Source organism: Penicillium concentricum (assembly GCF_028827145.1).
Source record: "Penicillium concentricum strain IBT 3081 chromosome Unknown utg000003l_segment0_segment0, whole genome shotgun sequence".
Taxonomy (NCBI): domain Eukaryota; kingdom Fungi; phylum Ascomycota; class Eurotiomycetes; order Eurotiales; family Aspergillaceae; genus Penicillium; species Penicillium concentricum.
This window is the reverse complement of record NW_026622756.1, coordinates 1,542,127-1,563,270: the sequence shown is the minus strand read 5'-3', so window position 1 is coordinate 1,563,270 and position 21,144 is coordinate 1,542,127. Positions and strand designations below refer to the sequence as shown.

General features: G+C 47.3%; 10 protein-coding genes across 10 annotated transcripts; 6 read left to right on the top strand and 4 right to left on the bottom strand.

The window, feature by feature from the left end:
- Nucleotides 1-541: 541 nt before the first annotated feature.
- Nucleotides 542-2,772, bottom strand: N7517_008426 (uncharacterized protein; the record flags this gene model as incomplete). Its single annotated transcript, XM_056726156.1, has 11 exons — nucleotides 542-860; nucleotides 923-1,063; nucleotides 1,125-1,308; nucleotides 1,375-1,429; nucleotides 1,488-1,622; nucleotides 1,680-1,780; nucleotides 1,837-1,840; nucleotides 1,912-2,136; nucleotides 2,192-2,372; nucleotides 2,430-2,482; nucleotides 2,533-2,772. The coding sequence occupies 11 exons, from the start codon at nucleotides 2,770-2,772 to the stop codon at nucleotides 542-544; spliced, it is 1,638 nt and encodes a 545-aa protein (XP_056577007.1).
- A 348-nt stretch (nucleotides 2,773-3,120) lies between these two features.
- Nucleotides 3,121-4,233, top strand: N7517_008425 (acyl-CoA thioesterase; the record flags this gene model as incomplete). The annotated part of the gene is made up of 2 exons (XM_056726155.1): nucleotides 3,121-4,110; nucleotides 4,168-4,233. The coding sequence occupies 2 exons, from the start codon at nucleotides 3,121-3,123 to the stop codon at nucleotides 4,231-4,233; spliced, it is 1,056 nt and encodes a 351-aa protein (XP_056577006.1).
- A 675-nt stretch (nucleotides 4,234-4,908) lies between these two features.
- On the top strand, nucleotides 4,909-6,658 carry N7517_008424 (uncharacterized protein; the record flags this gene model as incomplete). Its single annotated transcript, XM_056726154.1, has 4 exons — nucleotides 4,909-5,163; nucleotides 5,235-5,356; nucleotides 5,409-5,980; nucleotides 6,030-6,658. 4 exons carry the CDS (start codon nucleotides 4,909-4,911, stop codon nucleotides 6,656-6,658), a joined length of 1,578 nt encoding a protein of 525 aa, XP_056577005.1.
- A 165-nt stretch (nucleotides 6,659-6,823) lies between these two features.
- N7517_008423 (uncharacterized protein) lies at nucleotides 6,824-8,701 on the bottom strand (the record flags this gene model as incomplete). The annotated part of the gene is made up of 9 exons (XM_056726153.1): nucleotides 6,824-6,937; nucleotides 6,996-7,178; nucleotides 7,231-7,246; nucleotides 7,301-7,953; nucleotides 8,012-8,143; nucleotides 8,200-8,229; nucleotides 8,282-8,296; nucleotides 8,358-8,564; nucleotides 8,615-8,701. The coding sequence occupies 9 exons, from the start codon at nucleotides 8,699-8,701 to the stop codon at nucleotides 6,824-6,826; spliced, it is 1,437 nt and encodes a 478-aa protein (XP_056577004.1).
- An 885-nt stretch (nucleotides 8,702-9,586) lies between these two features.
- N7517_008422 (peroxiredoxin family protein) lies at nucleotides 9,587-10,319 on the top strand (the record flags this gene model as incomplete). Its single annotated transcript, XM_056726152.1, has 5 exons — nucleotides 9,587-9,636; nucleotides 9,684-9,796; nucleotides 9,854-10,017; nucleotides 10,073-10,219; nucleotides 10,284-10,319. 5 exons carry the CDS (start codon nucleotides 9,587-9,589, stop codon nucleotides 10,317-10,319), a joined length of 510 nt encoding a protein of 169 aa, XP_056577003.1.
- A 390-nt stretch (nucleotides 10,320-10,709) lies between these two features.
- On the bottom strand, nucleotides 10,710-12,122 carry N7517_008421 (uncharacterized protein; the record flags this gene model as incomplete). The annotated part of the gene is made up of 1 exon (XM_056726151.1): nucleotides 10,710-12,122. The coding sequence occupies one exon, from the start codon at nucleotides 12,120-12,122 to the stop codon at nucleotides 10,710-10,712; it is 1,413 nt and encodes a 470-aa protein (XP_056577002.1).
- A 2,431-nt stretch (nucleotides 12,123-14,553) lies between these two features.
- On the bottom strand, nucleotides 14,554-15,423 carry N7517_008420 (uncharacterized protein; the record flags this gene model as incomplete). Its single annotated transcript, XM_056726150.1, has 1 exon — nucleotides 14,554-15,423. One exon carries the CDS (start codon nucleotides 15,421-15,423, stop codon nucleotides 14,554-14,556), a length of 870 nt encoding a protein of 289 aa, XP_056577001.1.
- A 2,039-nt stretch (nucleotides 15,424-17,462) lies between these two features.
- On the top strand, nucleotides 17,463-17,649 carry N7517_008419 (uncharacterized protein; the record flags this gene model as incomplete). The annotated part of the gene is made up of 2 exons (XM_056726149.1): nucleotides 17,463-17,506; nucleotides 17,589-17,649. The coding sequence occupies 2 exons, from the start codon at nucleotides 17,463-17,465 to the stop codon at nucleotides 17,647-17,649; spliced, it is 105 nt and encodes a 34-aa protein (XP_056577000.1).
- A 21-nt stretch (nucleotides 17,650-17,670) lies between these two features.
- On the top strand, nucleotides 17,671-18,201 carry N7517_008418 (uncharacterized protein; the record flags this gene model as incomplete). Its single annotated transcript, XM_056726148.1, has 1 exon — nucleotides 17,671-18,201. The coding sequence occupies one exon, from the start codon at nucleotides 17,671-17,673 to the stop codon at nucleotides 18,199-18,201; it is 531 nt and encodes a 176-aa protein (XP_056576999.1).
- Nucleotides 18,202-19,574: 1,373 nt separating this feature from the next.
- Nucleotides 19,575-19,826, top strand: N7517_008417 (uncharacterized protein; the record flags this gene model as incomplete). Its single annotated transcript, XM_056726147.1, has 1 exon — nucleotides 19,575-19,826. The coding sequence occupies one exon, from the start codon at nucleotides 19,575-19,577 to the stop codon at nucleotides 19,824-19,826; it is 252 nt and encodes an 83-aa protein (XP_056576998.1).
- Nucleotides 19,827-21,144: the final 1,318 nt, after the last annotated feature.

Below are 21,144 nucleotides of genomic sequence, written 5' to 3'. Positions count from 1 at the left end.
GGATTGTGGAGGGCAAGGAAGAAAGTAATTAATGCAGATAGCGAGGAAGGTTGGATAGTAGCGTTCGATATCTATGGATCTTCTACCCCCGCAATAATATAGCTGCCATTGATGAAATCGCTCTATCCGGTGCACTAAATAAATTGACCGGTATGAGGAACCCATCACCACATAATGAATTCCGAGTCCCTGTCTGCGAAGTTCAGGTAACTGCTGGTGTTTGCCGAAGTCATAGTTGGTGTCTTCGTGACAGGTTGGATATGATAGCTAATTATCCAAGATTCAACTGTCGATATTTAGTATATGCGAGTCCATCCCAATCCTTATAAGTGGCACTTTTGTAATTGGCCAATAGTAAAATTCAGGAATAGGAATCGGCCAGACTTTGATTCCAATTTACGTGTAATTATACGATCAGGAAGTTGAAGGGAACGGAGTTGAGCTTAATATGTGATCGTTCGAGATGAAATTGGAAACCTAGGTATAACAGAACAGGACGTAAAAGGAAAGATCCTCATAGCCCTTGTCTAACTAAATAACCCTAGATATGCGCCTTGAGCCTTGCTAGACTGCGCAACTCTCTCCGTAGCAACTTGCCCGTCGGGTTCCGTGGCAACTGGTCAACAAATATAACACCACCGCGGAGCTTTTTATAGCCAGAAACCTTAGAAGCAACCAGCTTCTGAATTTCCTGTGATACCTTCTCACGATCCGATGAAAATACTTTCACCTTTGGAACCACAAATGCTTGAGGAATCTCGGTTGCTTCTGTGTCATCCCAGACAGATGTTACAGCAGCATCTGCAACATTCGGATGCTGTCCAATGATCTCCTCCAATTCTGTTGGGCTCACTTGGAACCTGTAGATAAATGAGCGGTTAGTCTAGAAAGCTCGTGCCGTACGATAGAGTGAATCGCTCACCCTTTGTATTTGATCACATCTTTGATTCGATCAACGATAATCAGAAATCCCTCTGAGTCCAGATAACCTATATCCCCGGTTCGATACCAACCTGGTTCTAACATAGCCTCTTCAGTGGCTTTTGGGTCGTCTTTGTAACCCCTATCAAATAATCAGTATGCTACAAGCCACTAATTTGACTGTGTTGAGGCTAGTTGCCTACATCATGATTGTGGGAGATGACACGCAGATCTCCCCTGCATTCGGAGGAGAGACTTCTTTGCCATTTTCGTCAATAAATCGAACTTTCATGTTTGCAAGAAGAGTTCCGGTAGCCACAAGTGGGGCTTTTGTATCTCTGACACCACTCTGGGAGACACAAGACGAGAGTTCGGTACAGCCATAGGCTAGAATCAGTTATTAGCCAAATAGGTTTACCTGCAGGTTAGTATTGTATTGGAGAATCCACTCACTTTGGCAGAGACTGACCCCAGGAAACTTGGTTCGAAGTTTTGTCGCAACCAACGGCTAGGCTTGTCAATTATGCTCTTGACTACAAAGGTAAGGGGGGGATTCTAGATCTCACCTTTAGTGGTGCTGCAGAGCATGAGAAATACTCCAGGTCGTCGTATCTATATCTGTCGGTAATTGGAGATTCGGCAAGTGCTAGTGCCACGGGAGGCACCAATCTAGCCAACGTAGCTCGCTTATCTTGCAAAAGCTGTTCATGGTCAGAATGTTTCTATCCAAATATGATGCCGGGAAAAGGCGAACATACCCGACAAAATGTCTCAAGGTCGAAAGCCGGTAACAAACACACGTAGTATCCTAGCCATGGACCCAGGAGTGCGCAGACATAAAGCCCGTATATATGCGATACTGCCACAGTCAGATACGTCTAGCCAATATGTTGTGGGGTGGCAATAATAACTCACGGGGCTAGATTTTAGAGAAGGGGTGTTAGCCGAAGAGATTATAATATCTTTCAAGAACGGAAGGACATGGCTCACCGGAAAGAACACCTCTCGCATGCTACCTCGCCAGTTATCTGGGTTATGGGCCCGTAGTTGCTCGCAAATAGCCACTAGATTGTGATGGGAAAGCATCACGGCTTTTTGTAGACCTGTGGTTCCACTGGAAAGAACGATGGCAGCGCAGGAGTTACGTGCATCCTTACCGTCGAGCACATATGCCTCCGATTCGATGCGATGGGATTTGACGAGATCTTCCGGAAACTGATTACATGGTGTCAGTTTCGCGTGTCTCGTTGCCTTCTGAGAAATGACTGACCAATGGATAGCTGCCTTCTCGCTGTATCAATGTAAGGATAGTGACAGAGGTATTCAAGTCAAGGGTTGTGAGAGCCCCATGTAGCTTTGCGAGTACAACAACATCTGCGATAATGACTTTGGGCTTCAAGATTTTCAACGCGTGTACTAGCTCTTTGGGCGTGGACGAATGGTTGATCGTGCTATTTGAGGAGAATGGTGAGCATTTTGTCTCGAAGTCCCCAGCTGTCACGACTAACCTCACAACTGCCCCCGCTGCCCAAACGGCATGCGCCGCCAGAATATAGTCAACCTGTCAGGAGTCAGTCAGTAAAAAATTGTGTATAATAAAGATTAACGAACGGTGCTTCGGGATATAATCGTAACGACGTCTCCAGGGGCGATGCCGTATGCATGTCGCAAAGAATGAGCTGCCTTGAACGCGTCGCTCCGCAGTCCGCCGTAGGTGAAGGTTTTGCCGGTCAAGGTATCTTCGCAAATCACTTTTGTCGGATCTGTGTTTGATGCATTTTCCATCATCAACTGCGTGATCGATCGGTCTGTGCGCAGATGCACAGTGGTGTCTGAAGTGATTACAGCCATGATGATATTCTTCCTAGGTTAGATACGTGCAATACCAGAGTGGACTACTTCAACGAACTGATATATTTATCATCTTCTCTTAATTTTCCTTGGAGGGGCGCGTTGTTCTAATCTGAAATTCCGATCCCTAATTCCGAGGGCGTTCATTATCCCGCACCGGCCGTAATTTTATGCACCGGTTGAAATTACCTCGAACATTGCTACAACAGATAGATCTTCTTTGCTCATTGCGTGGACCTCAAATCTCGACTGTGGATAGATGCGTCTTTGCCTTTTTTTGTCACTGTCCTGAAGCTCTAATATTCGCTCTCCAAGCTTGCCATTTCTGTTTACTCCTCCGGATTCAACATGGCCAACGAAGACATGAACTCCACCCCACTTGCAACCAAATCATCCATCGAGAGACAAATTGAAGTCACGCCAGCGATAGATGTCGGCCAATTCGTGTTCGCCAACAAATATCCTCTTTGGCACCCGAAAGGTACACGAGGGATCTTTGGCGGTATCACCATTGCGCAAAGTCTCAGCGCAGCCCAAAAAACCGTTAAAGGAGAGTTTGATGCTCACTCAATGCATTGCACATTTGTCTTTGCAGGCACTGCGTTTGCAACTATCCATTATCATGTTGAGATAGTGCGAGATGGGCGGACATTCTGCACGCGAGCTGTCAGGGCAATCCAAGACAATCGTACAATATTCCTCGCAACAATCAGCTTTGCTCGTCCACCACCTGAGTCAATTACAAATATCCGCCACGCAGAGCGCAATCCTCCGGCAGTTCCAATACCGCATGATACTGGTCTCGAGTCCAATAGCAACGAAGAAACAACGGGACTTCCATACATAAACCAGAGTGTTGGCATGCTGCATTCCAGTTCTGCTGATCCATGTGATAAACGTCTGCATCAATGGATCAAAACGCGTGGGAAGATTTCACCCCAAGGTGGCTCCCGAGCGCATCTAGCAGCATTGGCCTTCATGTCAGATAGTTACTTCCTCGCTGGCCTACCGCATGCTCATAATATATGGGAATTTGTCAATCCTCCTATTACCGAGTCCTATGAATCTGAGGAACAGCTTGAAATGCCATCCCCGATTCACACCAAGATACTCAGGCCGCATCTACAAGGGGGCGGGAGTGTGCCGGACCAGTCCCATAGGGTTGGAATGATGGTCAGCCTAGATCATACCATTTACTTCCACCAGGCTAAGCGATTAAAAGCCGACGAATGGCTATTGACTGAAGTAAAGACCAATTGGGCTGACAATGGCCGTGGCGTGGTGTTGCAAAAAATATGGGCCCGTGATGGTACGCTACTTGCGAGCTGTACTCAAGAGGTAAGTCAACCCATCCATTCTCGCAATTCAAATTTAACGTATCATTTTGTTTATAAGGGTGTTCTGCGACTTGAGGATCGTCCAAGTAGTGTTCAAATTTCGAAGGTGAACTCTCGACTCTGATAGTGCAATTATATATATCAAGCTATACCCAACAGATTTTGAGAGATGTTGCTACGTAAATGGTCATTCCGGGGAAAACATGTAGAACAAATGCTATGATTCTACCGGAGTAATACTACTTCAGGGAGGAACACACTCCTTATATGTACGACTGAAAACCAGCGTTTTGACAATGTATGGAAATTCTAGTATCCATGTAACGGACTGGGTGGAAGACAAGCTGACAATTATATACCTTTCCAAGGTCATGTGACCTTTTGGGTAAATTACGGGTTAAATTCATGTATTTAACCATCATATTTCGACACTAAACCACAACGGGGGCCCGAAATTACCGAGGCCAATCACAGCCGCTCAGTGACATTCGAGTGCTATGGCTTTCCTTGTCCTCCAAAACTGTTCATCTCGACAGGGGATTGTTGTAAAACCCGTGCTTAATTGCCGTATGTTGATTGGCTATTTTGACTTTAGTGCCTGACGGAGCTTACTAAACATCTTGGCATGCCCAGGTGGTATTCTGGAGGTCCCAAACCTACCTGGTAGGTAGAAGGCACGGCGAACAAAAGGGTAATAGCAGCACGCTGCTCACATTTGGAGCGATATTATCCTCATCTTGCCATATGTCATTGGTCGCATGATCCACACTGTTAAACATCTCGAACGACCAAGCGCAGCATGTCACTTCTCTCCCCGCTTTCGCAATGCCTCTCTTCCCTCGCCCAGCTGAATCACAAATGGGGTAGCCATAGGGGTTCAAGGCAGAGTGAGGAAATGAAAAAACCTATGTCAAGTCGTTTGCTAGATGTCTTTCTACGTACATGGGATCTAGGCTTTACAGCCTTTGGAGGACCACCAGTACACTTCCAGATTCTACATGCCAGGTTCGTGGAGGGACAGGGCGGTAAGGAGAAATGGGTAGATGAGCAGACTGTACGATTCTCCTTACACATCTTCAAGCTGGCGGGTCTCGATGTCATAGGGGTTGCTAACAAATCTCACAGTATCAGGAGCTCTTTGCCATTTGCCAGGGTCTTCCAGGTCCCGCTAGCACGAAGTTGATATTCTGCCTAACCCTATTCCATGCAGGATTTATTCCTGCAATGCTTGCGTTCTTTCTTTGGAGGTGATCTATATCTTTATGCTACTATCTGGTTATATCCAACTAACGGTGTCAGTCTTCCTGGCGCAATTGGCATGTATGCCCTCTCACTTGGTGTACAAAACATGAATGAAACGCTTCCCAAGCCAGTCTACGCCCTACTTTCCGGTCTGAATGCCTCCACGGTAGGTATTGTTGCACTTGCGGCCGTACAATTGTCCGAAAAAGCTATTCGCGATAAACTGTCCAGGATTCTTGTGATTTTTGGTGCATGTGCTGGTCTTTGTTACAATGCACTCTGGTATTTCCCCGTGATGATGATTGCCGGTGGGTTAGTCACGAGCATCTGGGATGGATGGTTATATCAACGAATTTTGAGGGCAAGGATCGCTTGGAAGAACAGACACAGTGTTGCACAGGAGCCGAATGTGACGAATGGGGATACTACAGGCATGGACTATATAACCCTGGAAGAGAATGCAGTGCAAATGAGTGAGACGATGCGACCAAGGCGGATGGATCCTAGAACCGAAGGACTACCACAGCATACAGCCAATACTTCAACGCCAACGCAGTCCGCTGAAGATCATTCGCAACAGCACATTGTTCGGATTCGGGTGGGAGTTTTGATTATGGTTCTCTTCTTTGGTATGCACCTCCCTAAGATAATTTCCGAGAGTCACACTGATATAGTTAGGTTCCTTCATCGGGATTCTTGTTGCCAGAAGCCAGCTTGCTGCACCCCCACTAGTCCTCGACCTCTTTGCCAACATGTACCTTGCTGGCACTGTCATATTTGGTGGAGGTCCTGTTGTCATTCCCCTTTTAAGGTCCTATGTTGTCGATCCCGGGTGGGTCTCTAGTCGAGACTTCCTGATCGGCCTTGCCATTATCCAAGCATTCCCCGGTCCCAACTTCAACTTCGCTGTCTTCTTGGGGGCGCTAGCACTACAGCACTCGCGCTTCCCAACCATCCTCGGTGCATTTCTCGGCGGTTTGGGAATCTTCTTTCCGGGAATCACGCTGGCTGTTGCAATCCAAAGCTTCTGGCGCGTCTTGCGGAAGAAGAAGTATGTGATTGACTTTCTAAGAGGCATGAATGCTACTGCAGTTGGGCTAGTATTTACAGCTGTATACCGGTTGTGGGAGATTGGATACCTGACCTTTGAAAGAAGCGACGGACAGAGTCTGGGCAAGGAACCATGGTGGGTCGTTGTTGCGGTGGTAACATATGCAGGGAGTGCATGGTTCAGTGTGCCCCCACCTATAGCGATTGTAATGGGTGCTGTCCTAGGGTTATGCTGGTATGGAGCTGTGGGGCAATAACATCCATATCCTCGCAGCTATCGTTCTTCAGCCTATCTGTGGTATGGTACAAAGCGACGGGTCAATTTGTAAAACTACCCTTCTATATAGTCTAATGATATTGCCCAAGAGTCGAATGCATGCAATCCGGGGCTTTCCACGCTTCTGGGTGTGTTATACAATGACTCAAGCGGTGTGCTCGATTTGGTGCATCGATAACTTCTCGTCAGATAGTCTGTCTGCCAAGTGGATATCCTTGATAAATAAAGCGTCGATTTCCTCCAATGTTCTTCCGGTCGGCTATGTGAGATTGAGTTAGCCAAATCACTCTCTTGGGACATGAAAGTACATCGCTCACATCAGGACACATGAAATAAACGAAGACAAAACCCAGAACGTTGAAAACAAGTGGCCAGATCCATATCTTCCAGCCTGATGTCTCGAGTCCAATTCCGCCCGCGATGACGGTCACAAAACTGAATAGCCACTCGCCAAACAGACCAACTGCAGCTCCGATGTGGCGATACTTAAGTGGAGCAATCTAAAGATATTCAAGTCAGTTTAAGCGTGCCGACCACGGCAAAGAATCATACCTCGGGTCCATATAGCCTAGAATTAGTGTGAGCTTTGTTCAGTGCGAGTTTGACAGATTGCAACACTCACCACGGACAAGTAACCCATCCCCAGCCGTACATGAAGAGATATGGGAACATCATAGCAGCGGCTGCCCATTGAGTCTTCGCCGTCTTACTAGGAAGACCATTTAGAACCACAAAAGCAAACATACAGCAGGTCTGAATAGCGGCGGAAACCAGCATGATTCGACGCCGGCCAATCCTCTCAATTGTAGGAATAGTAAACAGTGAGCCGGTAAATTGGACTGTCAATGCTGCAGCGGAAATGAGCGATGACACGAAACTTGATAGGCCGACCTTCGAAAATATAAGGGGCATGTAATAAACCATGATATTGATTCCCATCATTTGCTGAATAGACAGGATGATGAACGAAATTCGTATCCGACGGCCAACGCGGAGCGGAGTGTTGTCCCAAACAAGGCTTAGCCAGCTGAGTCGGTTCTCTTGCTCGGCTTCAACCTGAATGCTCTGCATGATTTCAGCTTTGACAAGCTCCATTGCAGCACTCTCGGGTTGAATGCTAGGGTCAGTGCGATAGACATTGTATAGTCTTGCCAGGGTGATATCGCCTTCAGCATTTCGCCCTTTTGCATAATACCATCTTGGTGTGTCAGGACAGAAGAACATGCCAGATGCGGAGAGAAAAGCGAAGATGGATTGGATGGCAATAGGCAATCGCTATGGCAATCTAATGATTAGTTCACATCTTATCATACCAACCACTTGATAGTCTTACCCAGGATAGCTGATTTGACATTCGAGTGAATCCAAAGTCCACCCAGTAAGATAAAGCAACGCCTGCGAGTAGCGAAGAGCAGTTAATTGCTACCTCTGGGCCACGCTCATTGGCATGTATACTCATCTCCGACTAGATATTTCATCAAATCAGGGTTAAGTTTGGATAAGAGGAAGAATTGGGCATACCATATACATAGGGACATTGCAAGTAATAAGCTGCAAGAGATATCAGACATGGAATACTCTCAATAGGCTGTGACTTTCTTACCGCGATACCGAAGCCCTGTTGGTAGCGATATGTCAATTTTGAATTTGGGAACGACGATGAAGGAGCACAGGCTTACACATATGACCCGAGCAACGATAATCTGAGCTACCGAGTATGACGCGGCTTGAATGATACCACCGAAGAATATCAACACCGCGCCGAGTAGGATTGAATTTCGGCGGCCCAGAGGCATTCCCACAACAACCACTACAATAGACATTACAGTGGCTGCGAGTGTGTAGGAAGATGCTATCATTGGGATTATCTCCGTCCCTTCTGGATTCTTACAGAATGTCAGCGGAGAATAAGCAATAGTAGTTGGATGCAGCTTACTCCGAGTGCATCACGGTATTGCTTGGTATCTTGGACTCCACCGAGGATTCCAGCCTGGTAACCTTCGATAAGAAAGGCCTGGCGCATTTCGATTAGGAGTAATTCTCATTGAGTCCGATTGGATATGTGGGCTGACACACCAAAGAGCAACTCAACCGGGCAAGATGGCGAAGTCTTTTGCCCTGGATAGATTCTTCGAACATGATGTACAGTATAGACAATATTTTTAGATTGCTCAACCGAGTCTGAAGATAATGAGATTTCGAAGTACTTGAACGTCTAGAGATGCGTGTGCAATGCTACTTTATACATTCTGGAATCCAATCGTGGGCGAAGAATCTGGAGTAGTTACGTTCCACATCCGAGATCCAACCAATTCGATGAATTCCATCATAATGGAGTACCCGAATTCTGAACTGGCAAGTAGTATAGTGTTCAGACACACTGGTCCCCGCTTGATGCTTCGCTGGGATGCCGGGGGATTTTTGAATTGACCGGACCCGGTCTGATCAACCAAGAAACGGGATCTGAAGGCAGAGATATATGTGTTCAGTGAGAATTTAATCTTGCGTCTTGTATCTTGAATATTTGAAGCATCAATGCCATAATTCGCCATTCTGGACTGGAGTTGCGTAACTATCTGCCTCTGCGGGGTCCCCACACCGGGCCGGCTCGTCTGCAAGGAGCTTTAGGAGTCTGGGAGCTTGACTTTCCCAGTCATCACTCGATATCGACTGTTCTATCATTTGTGATGTGATCTTTATCAATAGAGCTCCAAGTTCTTGGTTAAATCAGCCTAGACAGCAAAAAATAAAAAAGCAAAGGATGGAGATAGAGCCTAGGTGCCGAGGTCGGCCCCGCCCGATCACCTCATATTAATCAGCGTTACGTCGAGACACCAACAAACCATCACCCCGCCATCCAATTCAACTCTTTCATATCTCTCTCTCCAATATTCACATTCATCTCAATATGACTACCCTCAAGTCTGGTGACTCGTTCCCTAGCGACGTTGTCTTCAAGTGTGTAAACCCCAAACCCCGCAAAGAATAACGCGCTGATATCCCAGGTATATCCCATGGAGCGAGGAAAGTGATGAAATTACCTCCTGCGGCATCCCCATCAACTACAATGCCTCACAGGAGTGGGCCAACAAGAAGGTCGTCCTGTTCTCAGTTCCCGGTAAGTCAATGTTACCTACCCCACTGAAGTCGCAAAGCTAATATACGTGTGAACCAGGTGCCTTCACCCCTACCTGCTCCGTCAACCATGTGCCCGGATATATCCAGAACCTGCCTAAGCTCCGAGAGAAGGGAGTTGATATTGTCGCGGTCATTGCTTTCAATGATCCCTTCGTGATGAGTGCCTGGGGCAAGGCGAACAAGGTTCGCGGAGATGATATTGTGAGCATAACCCCACTCTACACGTTACGTGACCATTATTGATTTTGGTGAATAGCTTTTCCTCTCCGACCCCGATGCCAAATTCTCCAAGAGCATTGGTTGGGCTGATGAGGCGTCGGGCCGTACGGCTCGGTATGCGATCGTTATCGATCACGGTAAGGTTCGCTATGCCGATATCGAGACTGAAAGGGGTGCTGTCAAGGTATGTGATTTTGTTATCCGTTTCCGGTCTTTTTGGTGGCTAACCACTCAATTTTTTTTGACAGAAATCTGGCGCTGATGCCGTTCTTGCTTCCCTTTAAATATGCAGAATATAGAATACCCTATGATCAATCCAAATTCAAATGCAAATGATATCTAGAAACATGTTTCTTTGTGAACTTTTGGTATTCCCACGGAAATACACGAGATACATCTTCGATCACTATCTATAGCGTGGATCGGTGTATTCTGTTAACAATAACTTGACCTTCGGCATGATACCTACCCAGCACTCCAGTTGCGATGAAAAGTGGAGGTTTGTTAAATCATCTAATTGCAATTGAAATTCCAAATCTCCCGTCTAGATAATTGTGAAGAACGAAAGGAAAATCTATATCACGTCTATATCATGCAAAGGGTTCAGGTGGTATCGTCAAGTCAAATGCTGGGAGATGCAAGCCCGAAGGTTGCTAACGAATGTGAACAGAGAATCAAGTATGCGACAGATCACGGTCGTGAAGATGCAGCTCTAACCCAGCATTGACACAGTCTATATGCAAAGGCTCAGCAGCCTGATATACTTTGTCCTTGATCACAGCTTCAAGTACTTCCGGTCCGGAGTTGGCAACCTGATCATCATCATCCCACGGGACATTGTGGAATGCGCCCTCGATATGGACACGCTTAAGTCCAGGGAAACGAGCCTGGCGACTTTTGATCACGGTTTGTAATTGGGAAACCAACATTCCGAGACATCGCTCCTCACATCCTTCGATGTAAAGGGTCTCAAGCGACGATGGGAGACATTCTATGAGAGGCGTGGTGGGTTCGTTCTGGTATCGAATATCCAAAAGATTCGGCAGTCTCACTCGCACTTCTTGCAAGGCAGTGAAATCAACAAGGGAGCCGAACCATTCGTCGTGGTTTTGATTCAACCCGGCAGCGGTGAAAGGGTGATGGCTGCCATAGTGGTCCAGCCACAGGGTTTGCAGGCTCTTTTTGCTGTGGGTCAGAGAGCGATAGAAGGCGGATGGTTGATAGCCATTGGAAAGGACGTGCGAGTCCGAGTGCTGGTATTTGAACGATTTCAGGTCTGCACATGAACTAACCAACGTCCCCATGCCATGATTCCCGCTACTTGCGCGCAGATCAATATCGGTGATTGAAGAAAAGCCAAGGCGTGGCTTCCCCTCATCCGTGGGTCCCTCGGATGATGAAGTAGCGGAGCTAGAATCCACTACAGAGTTGGCGGTGATAGTACGAACAGATGGCAGTTGGAAAAACGACAGGAGGAGTGTTGATGATAGTTGAATCTCGCCCCCCGCATCGTCCAAGTTCTCGCTACAATCGAGATATTTCCGATGCTGCAATGAGACCCTGCGCAGGTGCCGGAAGGCTGGTTGGGCGGAAAATGGCGGTTTGAAATCCACGGCCTTTTGCATGATTCGGTCCAAATGGGGGGAGTTTGTCGTATAGGCCAATGCAAGCTTCCTGAGCTGACTCAACAGTGGGAGAATGAGCGCAGTCCAGGCGTCAGCAAGGCCTTGTCCGAGACCTTTGGCCCATTGATCACTTTCGACGGTTGAGCATGATACAGCATCTAGCCATGCTCTCAAAGATGCCGATGCCTGAATTTGGTTGCACTCGTCGTCCGTTACGCCTTTTGCTTGCCAGTCTGTTAGGTCTAGCTCTCGAACAGCCCGCGCTAGCGCAGGTCGTTTCAATATGGCATGCAGAAACGAATTGGCGTCTTGCCAATGGTGGATAGACACCTTTCGATATACCCGCGGGAGGAAAAGATCGTGGAAGTGATGGGAGACAAAGATGAGATTCCAGCGGTCTGCTTTCTGTTCCACTTGCTCTCCTATCAATAGAAGTACGTCATTGGGTACCACCAGCTTCATGATGGCACTTTCGGATCACTTCAACGAATTAAGCCAAACAAGCGCAATGGATGAAAACCACGGGGAAGTAGTGAAGGAGAGAATCACAAAATCAGTCTCAAACAAAAGCAATGAACAAATATGGAGCCCTCCGTATTTAAGATCGATTTTCTATTATCGTGGAGTTGGCCACCGCGGGAGTGCTGGAAGATCAAACTTTGATCCGAACCGGCCAATGTCAGGTTCCCATGAGGCCCTGTGGATCTGTAATCGGAGACTCTGAGAGGCTGTAAATTTTTCGTTTCCACTTGAAGAAAAATTCGACATCATAAACCGAAGAGACATTGCGTTTGTTGGAAGGTTTGCCGCATTTGCGGATTCTAATTCCGGCTATATCCATAAATTAGATATGGCAGGTACGACGGAAATGATCATATTGGGCTCAATGCGGAATGTCCCGAACTTCGCTTGGATGGGCGGGGAGCTTTTGGGGTCTGAGAGGCAGAGATTGACAGTTGAAGAGCCACTTAGGTGCATGAAGTGCAGCTATTGCGACGATACTCCGTTCTGAAGATGGTGTCCGAGTGTTGTGGAGTCATGGCATTAGAGACGGATCTCCACATCGCTTCAAAATGAGAAAGTCCGCGAAGAACAGCCACACGGAAGATATTAAATGTATATCGAGTAGCATGGGAATACAAAAACCGACGATGATGAGGTGGATCAGCCCGAGTGGGCTCGCGGGAGGTGGTGGAGCGAAAGAGCTAGAGATCGTCCTTGAGACATTGGACATGACTCTTTCGGACTGGACCACATTAGCGACAAAGTTCACATGCAATTACTATCAACGCGCAATGTCCGGTGTACAACAGTTTTGTTGATCAACAGATCGCCATCCCTTCGGAGATTTCAATGTTAATATCCGCTCCCGCGCATGCCGCGATTTTCAATGACATTCCGACCTAGTCACGTGGCTTCAAATTCTGTATCATGAATTCCCTTGTGTGATCAACTACAGGCAATCCAAAGGGCTTCTGGTCCAACACCCTTCCGTTCCTGTTAAAGTGGGGGTGAAACAACAACGGTGACACCGGCGTTGGTTTAGCGGTGGGTGTGCAGTAGAGGGATGGCTAACATCGCTAAAGTAAGGCTAATTAACACTAGATGTACATTAACTATGTGAGACAAGATCCCGGGTAGTTATCCATGCTTTCAAGGATACTTAAATCACTTCACCGTGATAACAGCAAGAACAGGTATCGGTCATTAGATCATTAGACATTACAAGTAGCCGTAACAACAGCAGACCGGCCTACTAACTTAACAACATCAAACAGAGTGGTTTAATGCTTGCTCTAATGTCCCACGGTATGCGTGTAGCTGGGTTAGCTACCCATTTCCTAATGAACGTATCGTTGTGAAGTGAAAGAATCCTCCAATTTTGAACAGAAACACGGATCGCATTAAAAGTAAGGGCGCGAACATTCAGGAAAGCAATGATATCGGTGGTGGTATCCGGTAGATCGACAAGGTCGTTATGCCATTTTTTATAACCGATGCCTTGGTGTTCGCCACAAACCTCTTCCCATCGACACATTTGATTTGGAGTTTGATGAGCAAAAGCCGTGATGATCATGATGTCCGGAAGGATACCTATCACCATCATAAGCTGCCGAATTCCGTAGCTCTTTATTGTCGGCCAACCCAGTCATTTTGTGTGGATTACCGAATCAGTGTGAGCTGATTTTCATGACATCCAAACTTCGTATGCACCGGAGCGAGACTTTTCTCTAATTCAGCTTCCTCTCTCGCGAGTTCTTTCTTCCAGCCACCTGCCATCATGCCGTGGTCTTTCATCCACTCAGCATACTCTCTATTCCACCCGGCGTACCATTTCTTCCACTCAGCGTAGGCCTTCTTCCACTCAGCATACTCCTTCTATTGAGCGTAGTCTTTTTCCCTCTCAGCATTCTCTCGCACTGGTACACTGAGGCCCCGTACATCGCCGATGGCTCTTTGGGTCGTATCGACCTCGACAGGCTCTTCTGACAAGAGGCGCGATCTCATAACGTCGAGATTACCGTCGTAATCAACTTCCTTGACAATGATTCCTGTTAAATACTACTAAGTGTTAGCGACAGCTATGAGGTATGGTATCATTTATGCGTCGTAGTGGATAAAGGTAGCAAAACTTACAGCGTGTTCTTGACTTTTTTCAGAGGGGTGGTTGATGGCGAAGCCACGGGAGAACCTTGGGAAGGTCCCTGATAGATAACCATTGAAGAGAGAAGAGAATATCACGGAAGCAGCTCCTGACAACAAACGGGGGAGGAGCAAGCCTGAGGCACCCAGGCAGTCACGCGCTTCAACAGTGGTCTCGCTGTTGCCTTTACTGCAGAGCCGGGTGTTGGCGATAGGGGCGTTGCGGTGAGCTAAATTCGTCGGACATCATCTAACTGGTCGCAACACTTGCTCCAGCGGTCGTAGCAGATGTGCCTTGGACGTCTATGAACCACATTTGGACAGCGGAAGTAACCACCACAATCTCCCAGTTTTCTCCCATGGTGCCAGTCAAGCCAGTGCCCAAGAAAGCGAATCGAAACCCTTTGGTCATACTCCAAGATGCGTTGTGTGCGATGATAGCGACAACCTCCAACCCATCGCTTGTATAACCGCGATCGCGCTCCTTTCTGCTCCCACCTACACTGTTGTTCGCCGATGGTGTCAGCCGCACTAGTTTCCATCCATAGGAAAGACCGGCGAGCTCTTTGATTTCATTGCCCTGGCTCTTGCGCCACTCGAATTTCTCGGGTGTTGTTCCCTTCGGACCCACGCATATTTCGAACGCGTAGCTAGGTGAACTATGCTTCAGTGACCCGCCGGGCACGACATGTTCCACGATGTCGTGTTTATGTTGAGACCCTGGACGAGGTGGGAGTGTGATTTCGATGGGTCTGCTCCTGCCCCACTTGTCGCCGCGTGCCGTTGCCATTACCGGGTGCTTATTAGTCGGACCATCGTGTAACACGACCGAGGGTTTGTTATTCAAAACAGTCGCCGGAGTTGAGGCAGCGAATAACTTTTCTTCCGCGGCCGGCCCAAGATGGAATGTGCTTGTAAGTTTCCATTGAAAGTATCCGTTCATGAGGGGCGGAAATTTGGTTGTCGCAGATGTACTGGTAGATTCAGTATAGGTCGGTGCTTCATATTGGGGAGCTTCAGCCGCAGTCTGCGGGTCGTGCTCTGTGTAAGGTGGTGGTAAGGCATCTCCGAGTGGTTCACTTCGGTTTGAAATAGACGGCAAATCGGTCGCTGTACCCATTGTGTGAAGTTCGCGGAGAGAACGATGATAGGGGAAAATGAAGAAAATAAATGTTCGCGGGATGTAGCCCCCCACATTTTGTGCCCCCAGCGTCACAGGCGTCAGACTTCCCGATGTTGTCTGCAAGGGATGATTTCGAGATATAGTTTATTTACGTATTAGCGACATGACTAGGCAGAGAATCAGAAAAACAAGTATTTCAGTTTCATTGAATACTTCAATGTTGCGCCTGCAGAGGACAGCGACTATGTATCAATTCTCTTGGCAACATAACATTGCCCATTAGGGGAAATAGTATCAATACTTTCCTTTTTATCCAATTTATAAGAAAAGGGCGTTCCTAGCGTGTATTCAGGTAGACTCAAACCTTCCCACGTGCATCTGATATATTTAGCTCGAAGCATTGACCGGATGCACCATGTGCAGGTATTCTGCGAGAACGGTACACGCGATTGGCGGCAATGGAACCCTAGCAGCCCATCTTTTGGAAATGTCGCGACAATATATTCGATATTAGAACCACGTCACCGGTGGTTGGATGGATGTCGTATTTCACCCCAAAACGGGCGACTTCGTATTTCTTGTGATCTGCATATGAAACATCCATGGAGTAAGCAGGGGTTGGATTCTAAGGTTACATCAAGATCCGATCAGGTGATTGGTTTTATCGATACTGTCCCAGGTTATACATCTTTTCTTTCTGCCATCTACCTACCTATAAAACTGAGAAGGGGGAGAAAATATTCGAAAAGACATCTGAAACGGGATCGAAAACGAAAGTTTAGCTTCATGAAATCATTTCACCAATAACACTACATAGAGAGCAGGGGATATGCAGCATAGAGATATCTAGAGATGTATATTCATATAGAGAGAAGATGTATCAGAGAGATATATATAATGATGTTAATTGAAGATATTGTTGGATATTCCACTAGCTTAAGCCCTTTTACTATACTCATTCGCATACTTTACTATGCAAATGCTCTTGAAGCAAACCGAGACCATTTAGAGTCTGTGCGGGGCACGTGAAGACCTCCTATCACGTCACCATAAAGCCCTTCGTGCACCATTGTATAGTGAGCTACATTTGTACCTAAGGTCATCCCACGCTTTTCATATCAATTCCTGACTGAAATCAATCTCGGACAAAACCAACTCTACATTTTGATTCACTTGATTAGTTTTTTTCTAATTTGATATTGCCTTCACGCGTAATATTTGATGACAGAGCTTACTATTCATAGCGCAAACATACACATTAATCAACAAAGCAAAGAAATGGAGGTCGAGGGGCCGACTCTCACTCGAACAAAGTCATGTACCGTCGGTAACCAACACTGGCGTGAAGCGCCCTGTCATCTTTCAGCCCGTAAAAGCCGTCCACAGAGCCACAAAGCAGACCACAGACTTTGCCCTTACTGTCAATCACGAAAGACCTGAAACCTCTAGGCGCTGCAAACAAAGTCTCAAAAGTATTTTCGTGGCTGTTCTTTGAGATGATCAGATACTCCTCGGCCGTACTTTCGGGCTATAAAACCGTGTTTCCATCGTGGTCATGACACTTGTGGTCTTCCTGTAGCGAAGGTTGTATAAGGCGGGTCATATCAGTATGGGCACATATCGAAAGGAACTACGAAGATCCTTTTACTATAAAGAGTTGAGCGGACTCCATTCTCAAATAGAAGTATGCGTTATCTGTCACTGTTCTTGCCAAAACGGTCTTACCAGAGGCTTTAAAGACACTGCCATGCATATTGCTTGTATCGCAGCTCGTGTTTTATTGGCCTGCTCCAGCGAATCTTGGATTGACCAAATCTAGGATCGACACTTTGTTCGAGTTGTTGAATTTTATAAAAACAGGCTGTTAGAGTGGTGTATATCAAAACCAAACGGTTGTATGTAATTAGTAAGGGAGAAGTGAGAGAAGGGATGGGGTACACAGAAACGTATATAGATGCAGATTTTACTTCGTGTCATAGTACTTCAACCCCGTTTTCCTTCTTCCTCCTGCTTATCCCTTCTGCTTTTCATCCAACATGATGATCCCGGTCATCAAGGTCCATCATTCCAACATGGCTGAGTAAGATAACACCCCTCATCGACTTTTATGAGACTTATACTGACATTTCTGGCGATCAACCATTCAAGTTTCCCACTGCCAGACATGGCACGTCCGCCGGTACTCCTGGGGAGTGGGCTGAGCTAGCCCTCGAGATTCCATAATCTGCTGCCCGCCGGGGCAACATGGTCCTTTCTCCCTTTCTTCATGCCCTCTATGAGCAAGACATCCTTCGAGAACCAACCCTCCGGGCCACCAACGACTGGAATAGCAGGAAATTACTTTATCACATCAGACAGTCTCTCCGGGACCTACAGGTAGTCTTCATCTTCATGAATGGGACTGTCGCCAGCGTCGAGTGTCACTTCGTCCTGCAAGGATACGGCATCGTCACCCTCTACGTCTTCAGCAATCAGTCTGGGACACCTAAGGACTGTGTAAGCTGCTGGTGGCAGAGTTCCCACCGGAGTTATGAGCCGTGCTCGTTTAACCACTGCGCTCGAAAACGCATCGAACGACGGACGGGCTTCTTCATTTTGACACCAGCCATGTGTCGCGAGCTGGACAGCCTGTTGGAAGCAATTCGACTGAAAACAGCTGCCGTCACACGTGAAATTCGAAACGAAGCACTCCCCCAGCCCATTTGGCAGAAGCTCCGTGCTTTGCAAGCGGCAATAGACACCCTTCTAGTACGATTGGGAGCCAGCCAGCAGTAAACAGGCTGCTAAGGATATCCTCTTCTGTGGGCATCATTTGACCTATCTGCTTTCTTCTATCACTTCTTCGTTACGGTCGTACAATCGATTTCCAGATTTGATGAGGCCAGAGCGGCTGTTCTTCCTTGTTCTTAAACTTCCATATTACTCCTTCCATTGACCAAGAACCTAAGGTACCAAGTAGACCATTAATTCTATAGAATGTTGAATGAAGATCCCAACTCAGATGTCACGAAGAAGAAATAAAAGTCTACACTTAAGTGTCTACGACCTCTGCACCCGCGCGTGTACCTCTCGCTCCTTCCCCAAACGCGCCACCTTCCTGAAATAACAACAAATCACTCTTTGGGCACTTCTCTCCTCTCCCCCTTATAAAATAACTTCTCCCTCCATTTTTGCAGTTCACATCATCCCTACCTGCAGCCTTACCTCACCATGAAAGTTTCTTGAGAACGCCCACCCTTTTCATTCATAAACTTTGGTTGAGCTAGGATGGGTTACCAGCCTCGAGAAGTGACTACGGCCTTGCTTCGCTTACGCCTGCTTCCTCCACTGTCAGTCTGGCTCAAATGGTGCTCCCACCTGTCTCAAGTATTTTGTCGATCATGACGACGCAACCGACCGATTCAAATTTGAGCTCCTTCCCACTTCTCTGAATGAACCCGCATATATCGAACCCCTCTTCACCTTCATCACTCTTCAGCTTCATCACCTTGAATTTGCAATTATATTTGAGTTGCAAACAGTGAGTCTGGTCAAATTGAGGGGATTCGGCGCGCTAAAATGCATGCATTGCTGACATCTTGATGGACACGAAGAGAATGGCAGAAGCACCCAGACTAAGCAAGAACCAGGTTCTCGGGGTTAAGGTCGAAAATCACCTCCCCTAACAAAGATTGCAACGCTTCGGACCCGTTCCAGACTATGGTACCTATGGTGGTCCCGAAGGGCCACCGGCATATTGGGCAAACTTGCAGCCAGTTGCCAGTGGGCCAGAGGGATCAGCCACTTGAATAGGCCCATGACGCACCTAAACAGATTGTCCAAGATTGAGTTCCAACGGGAGCCAATGCTAAAAGGGAACAGCAAAACCCAGATGCGGACAGAGCTTGATGCAAAGGCGTTCGACATCTAAGTCGGCAGCCACAAGGAGAATCTTGAGGCCTTACTAGGCCATGCAGTTGGGAGAGACTGGCGGGGGGATGGTCTGCATCAGCTGCCAGAAGCTCGATGGGAAATTCCTTTCGTGTGTGCGCATTCCCGGAGCCCAATGCTGCACAGATTGACACTGGGAGAGATAGTTCAGAGTGTGCAGCCTTCAACAAACGCCAGCAGAAGACCCAAGGAGGCCACCCAAAGGGATCCTGCGAAAGATGCGTGGCGACCGCGAGTCGCTGAAAAGAACCCTCCTGGTCCTTGAGCGCAAGCTCATCGGAAGAAACAAAACCATCAAGGCCACCGGAGAGGAGAAGAGGGAACTTAGCAACGACATCGAGCAGGCCGTGGCCCAAATTGGCAAAAGACAGCTCGACAAGATGCGTGAGAACCTTCGTTCTTTCAACCCAACACTGGAAGGTCTTCAACGCAAGCGATGCAACACAAAAAGGACGACCAAGTTCATCTGAGAGCAGAAGAGGGAATTGACCAACGACATCAAGAAGGAGGAAGCCGGAATAAGGGGTATTTAAAACAGGAATACCGGCCGCGAAGGGAAGTCTGACATGAATATATGCACAAAGAATCCGTCTTGCAATACTCGTTCCAATGCATCTCCAGACAGAGTTAGCGTAATATGTATACCATTGGGGGATAGCTCGGGGAAAGCTAGGGACAATCCGCGTGAAATCCGTAGAAATTGCGGGAAATCACCAAAGACGACGACCATTACGAGATCTAAGGGGGGTTTTTCTCTTAATAGCTGATTCTTCTACATTGTTCGGCGAATGCTAATTATTGCTATAATGTCGAATTTACGCTAGGCAGTGAAGGGGAAACAACGTACACCCGGGATATTTCGCTTTTTTGGGGCTCAGCACAGAACAGGTTTCCGCTGGCCGCAATTATCAATCAGTTTGTGTAAATTATTATGAACATGGACCCGAAATTTAAGATCCAAGTGTGAAGCTAGCAAATTCAGGGGTATATTCAACGCGGTCGGTTAATCGCATTTTCTCGCCCGGATTGGTCAATCTAGACTGCATGGATGCTAGGCACAGTAATATTGGAAGTTGCAAACATGGTGTATCACATTTTATTACTGGCTAGTAAGCCAGAATCAGCAGGGAGTAGGCAACGGTAAAGCTTGCATCTCAGACTGTGGATTTTATTCGAGGTGTTCAACTCGGAAAAGTAGGCCCATGTTTCAAACCAGGGGTGCCAGCCATGTACGGAGCACTGTTCTTAGTAGGGGCGGGGAAACTGGATTGTTCCCGATTGTAGCTCCGGGCTCTCGGATCGTTGATATCCTAGAACGAAGTACCGAAGTACTCAACTTCTAACCAACCTTCCGAGTCTTGGTGGTCAGCAATGGATGTGAGCGAACCCTTTTGTTTTACGCTTTTACCCCGAGAGCAAAAGTCATGTGGCAGGATTAAACCTGGTAATCGGAGCCATGGTCACCCGCTTACTTCCTTAATTTACGCCCTCCCAGGGTGTGCACTCAATATCCCAGCCCCAACCGTAATGTGGCGCTTTATAGGTGTGCCAAGAGACTAGCTCTGGGGCCTGGGATTTGGGTCTGGTTCAACTCGGGAGAGCCCCTGGGTAGAAATAACCCCTGAGTTGTACGCCAGGCCACCAGCATTTGAATTTCCTTTTAGGATGTGCAAACCAAGCATCCTGGTCGGGTCGTACCACAGACACGAGTGTTTTTTTTTTTTCGGGCAAACAGGGTCCGAGGTCGTTGGCTGATGCATACGTCGTGTTGGCAAATCAAAACGGGAG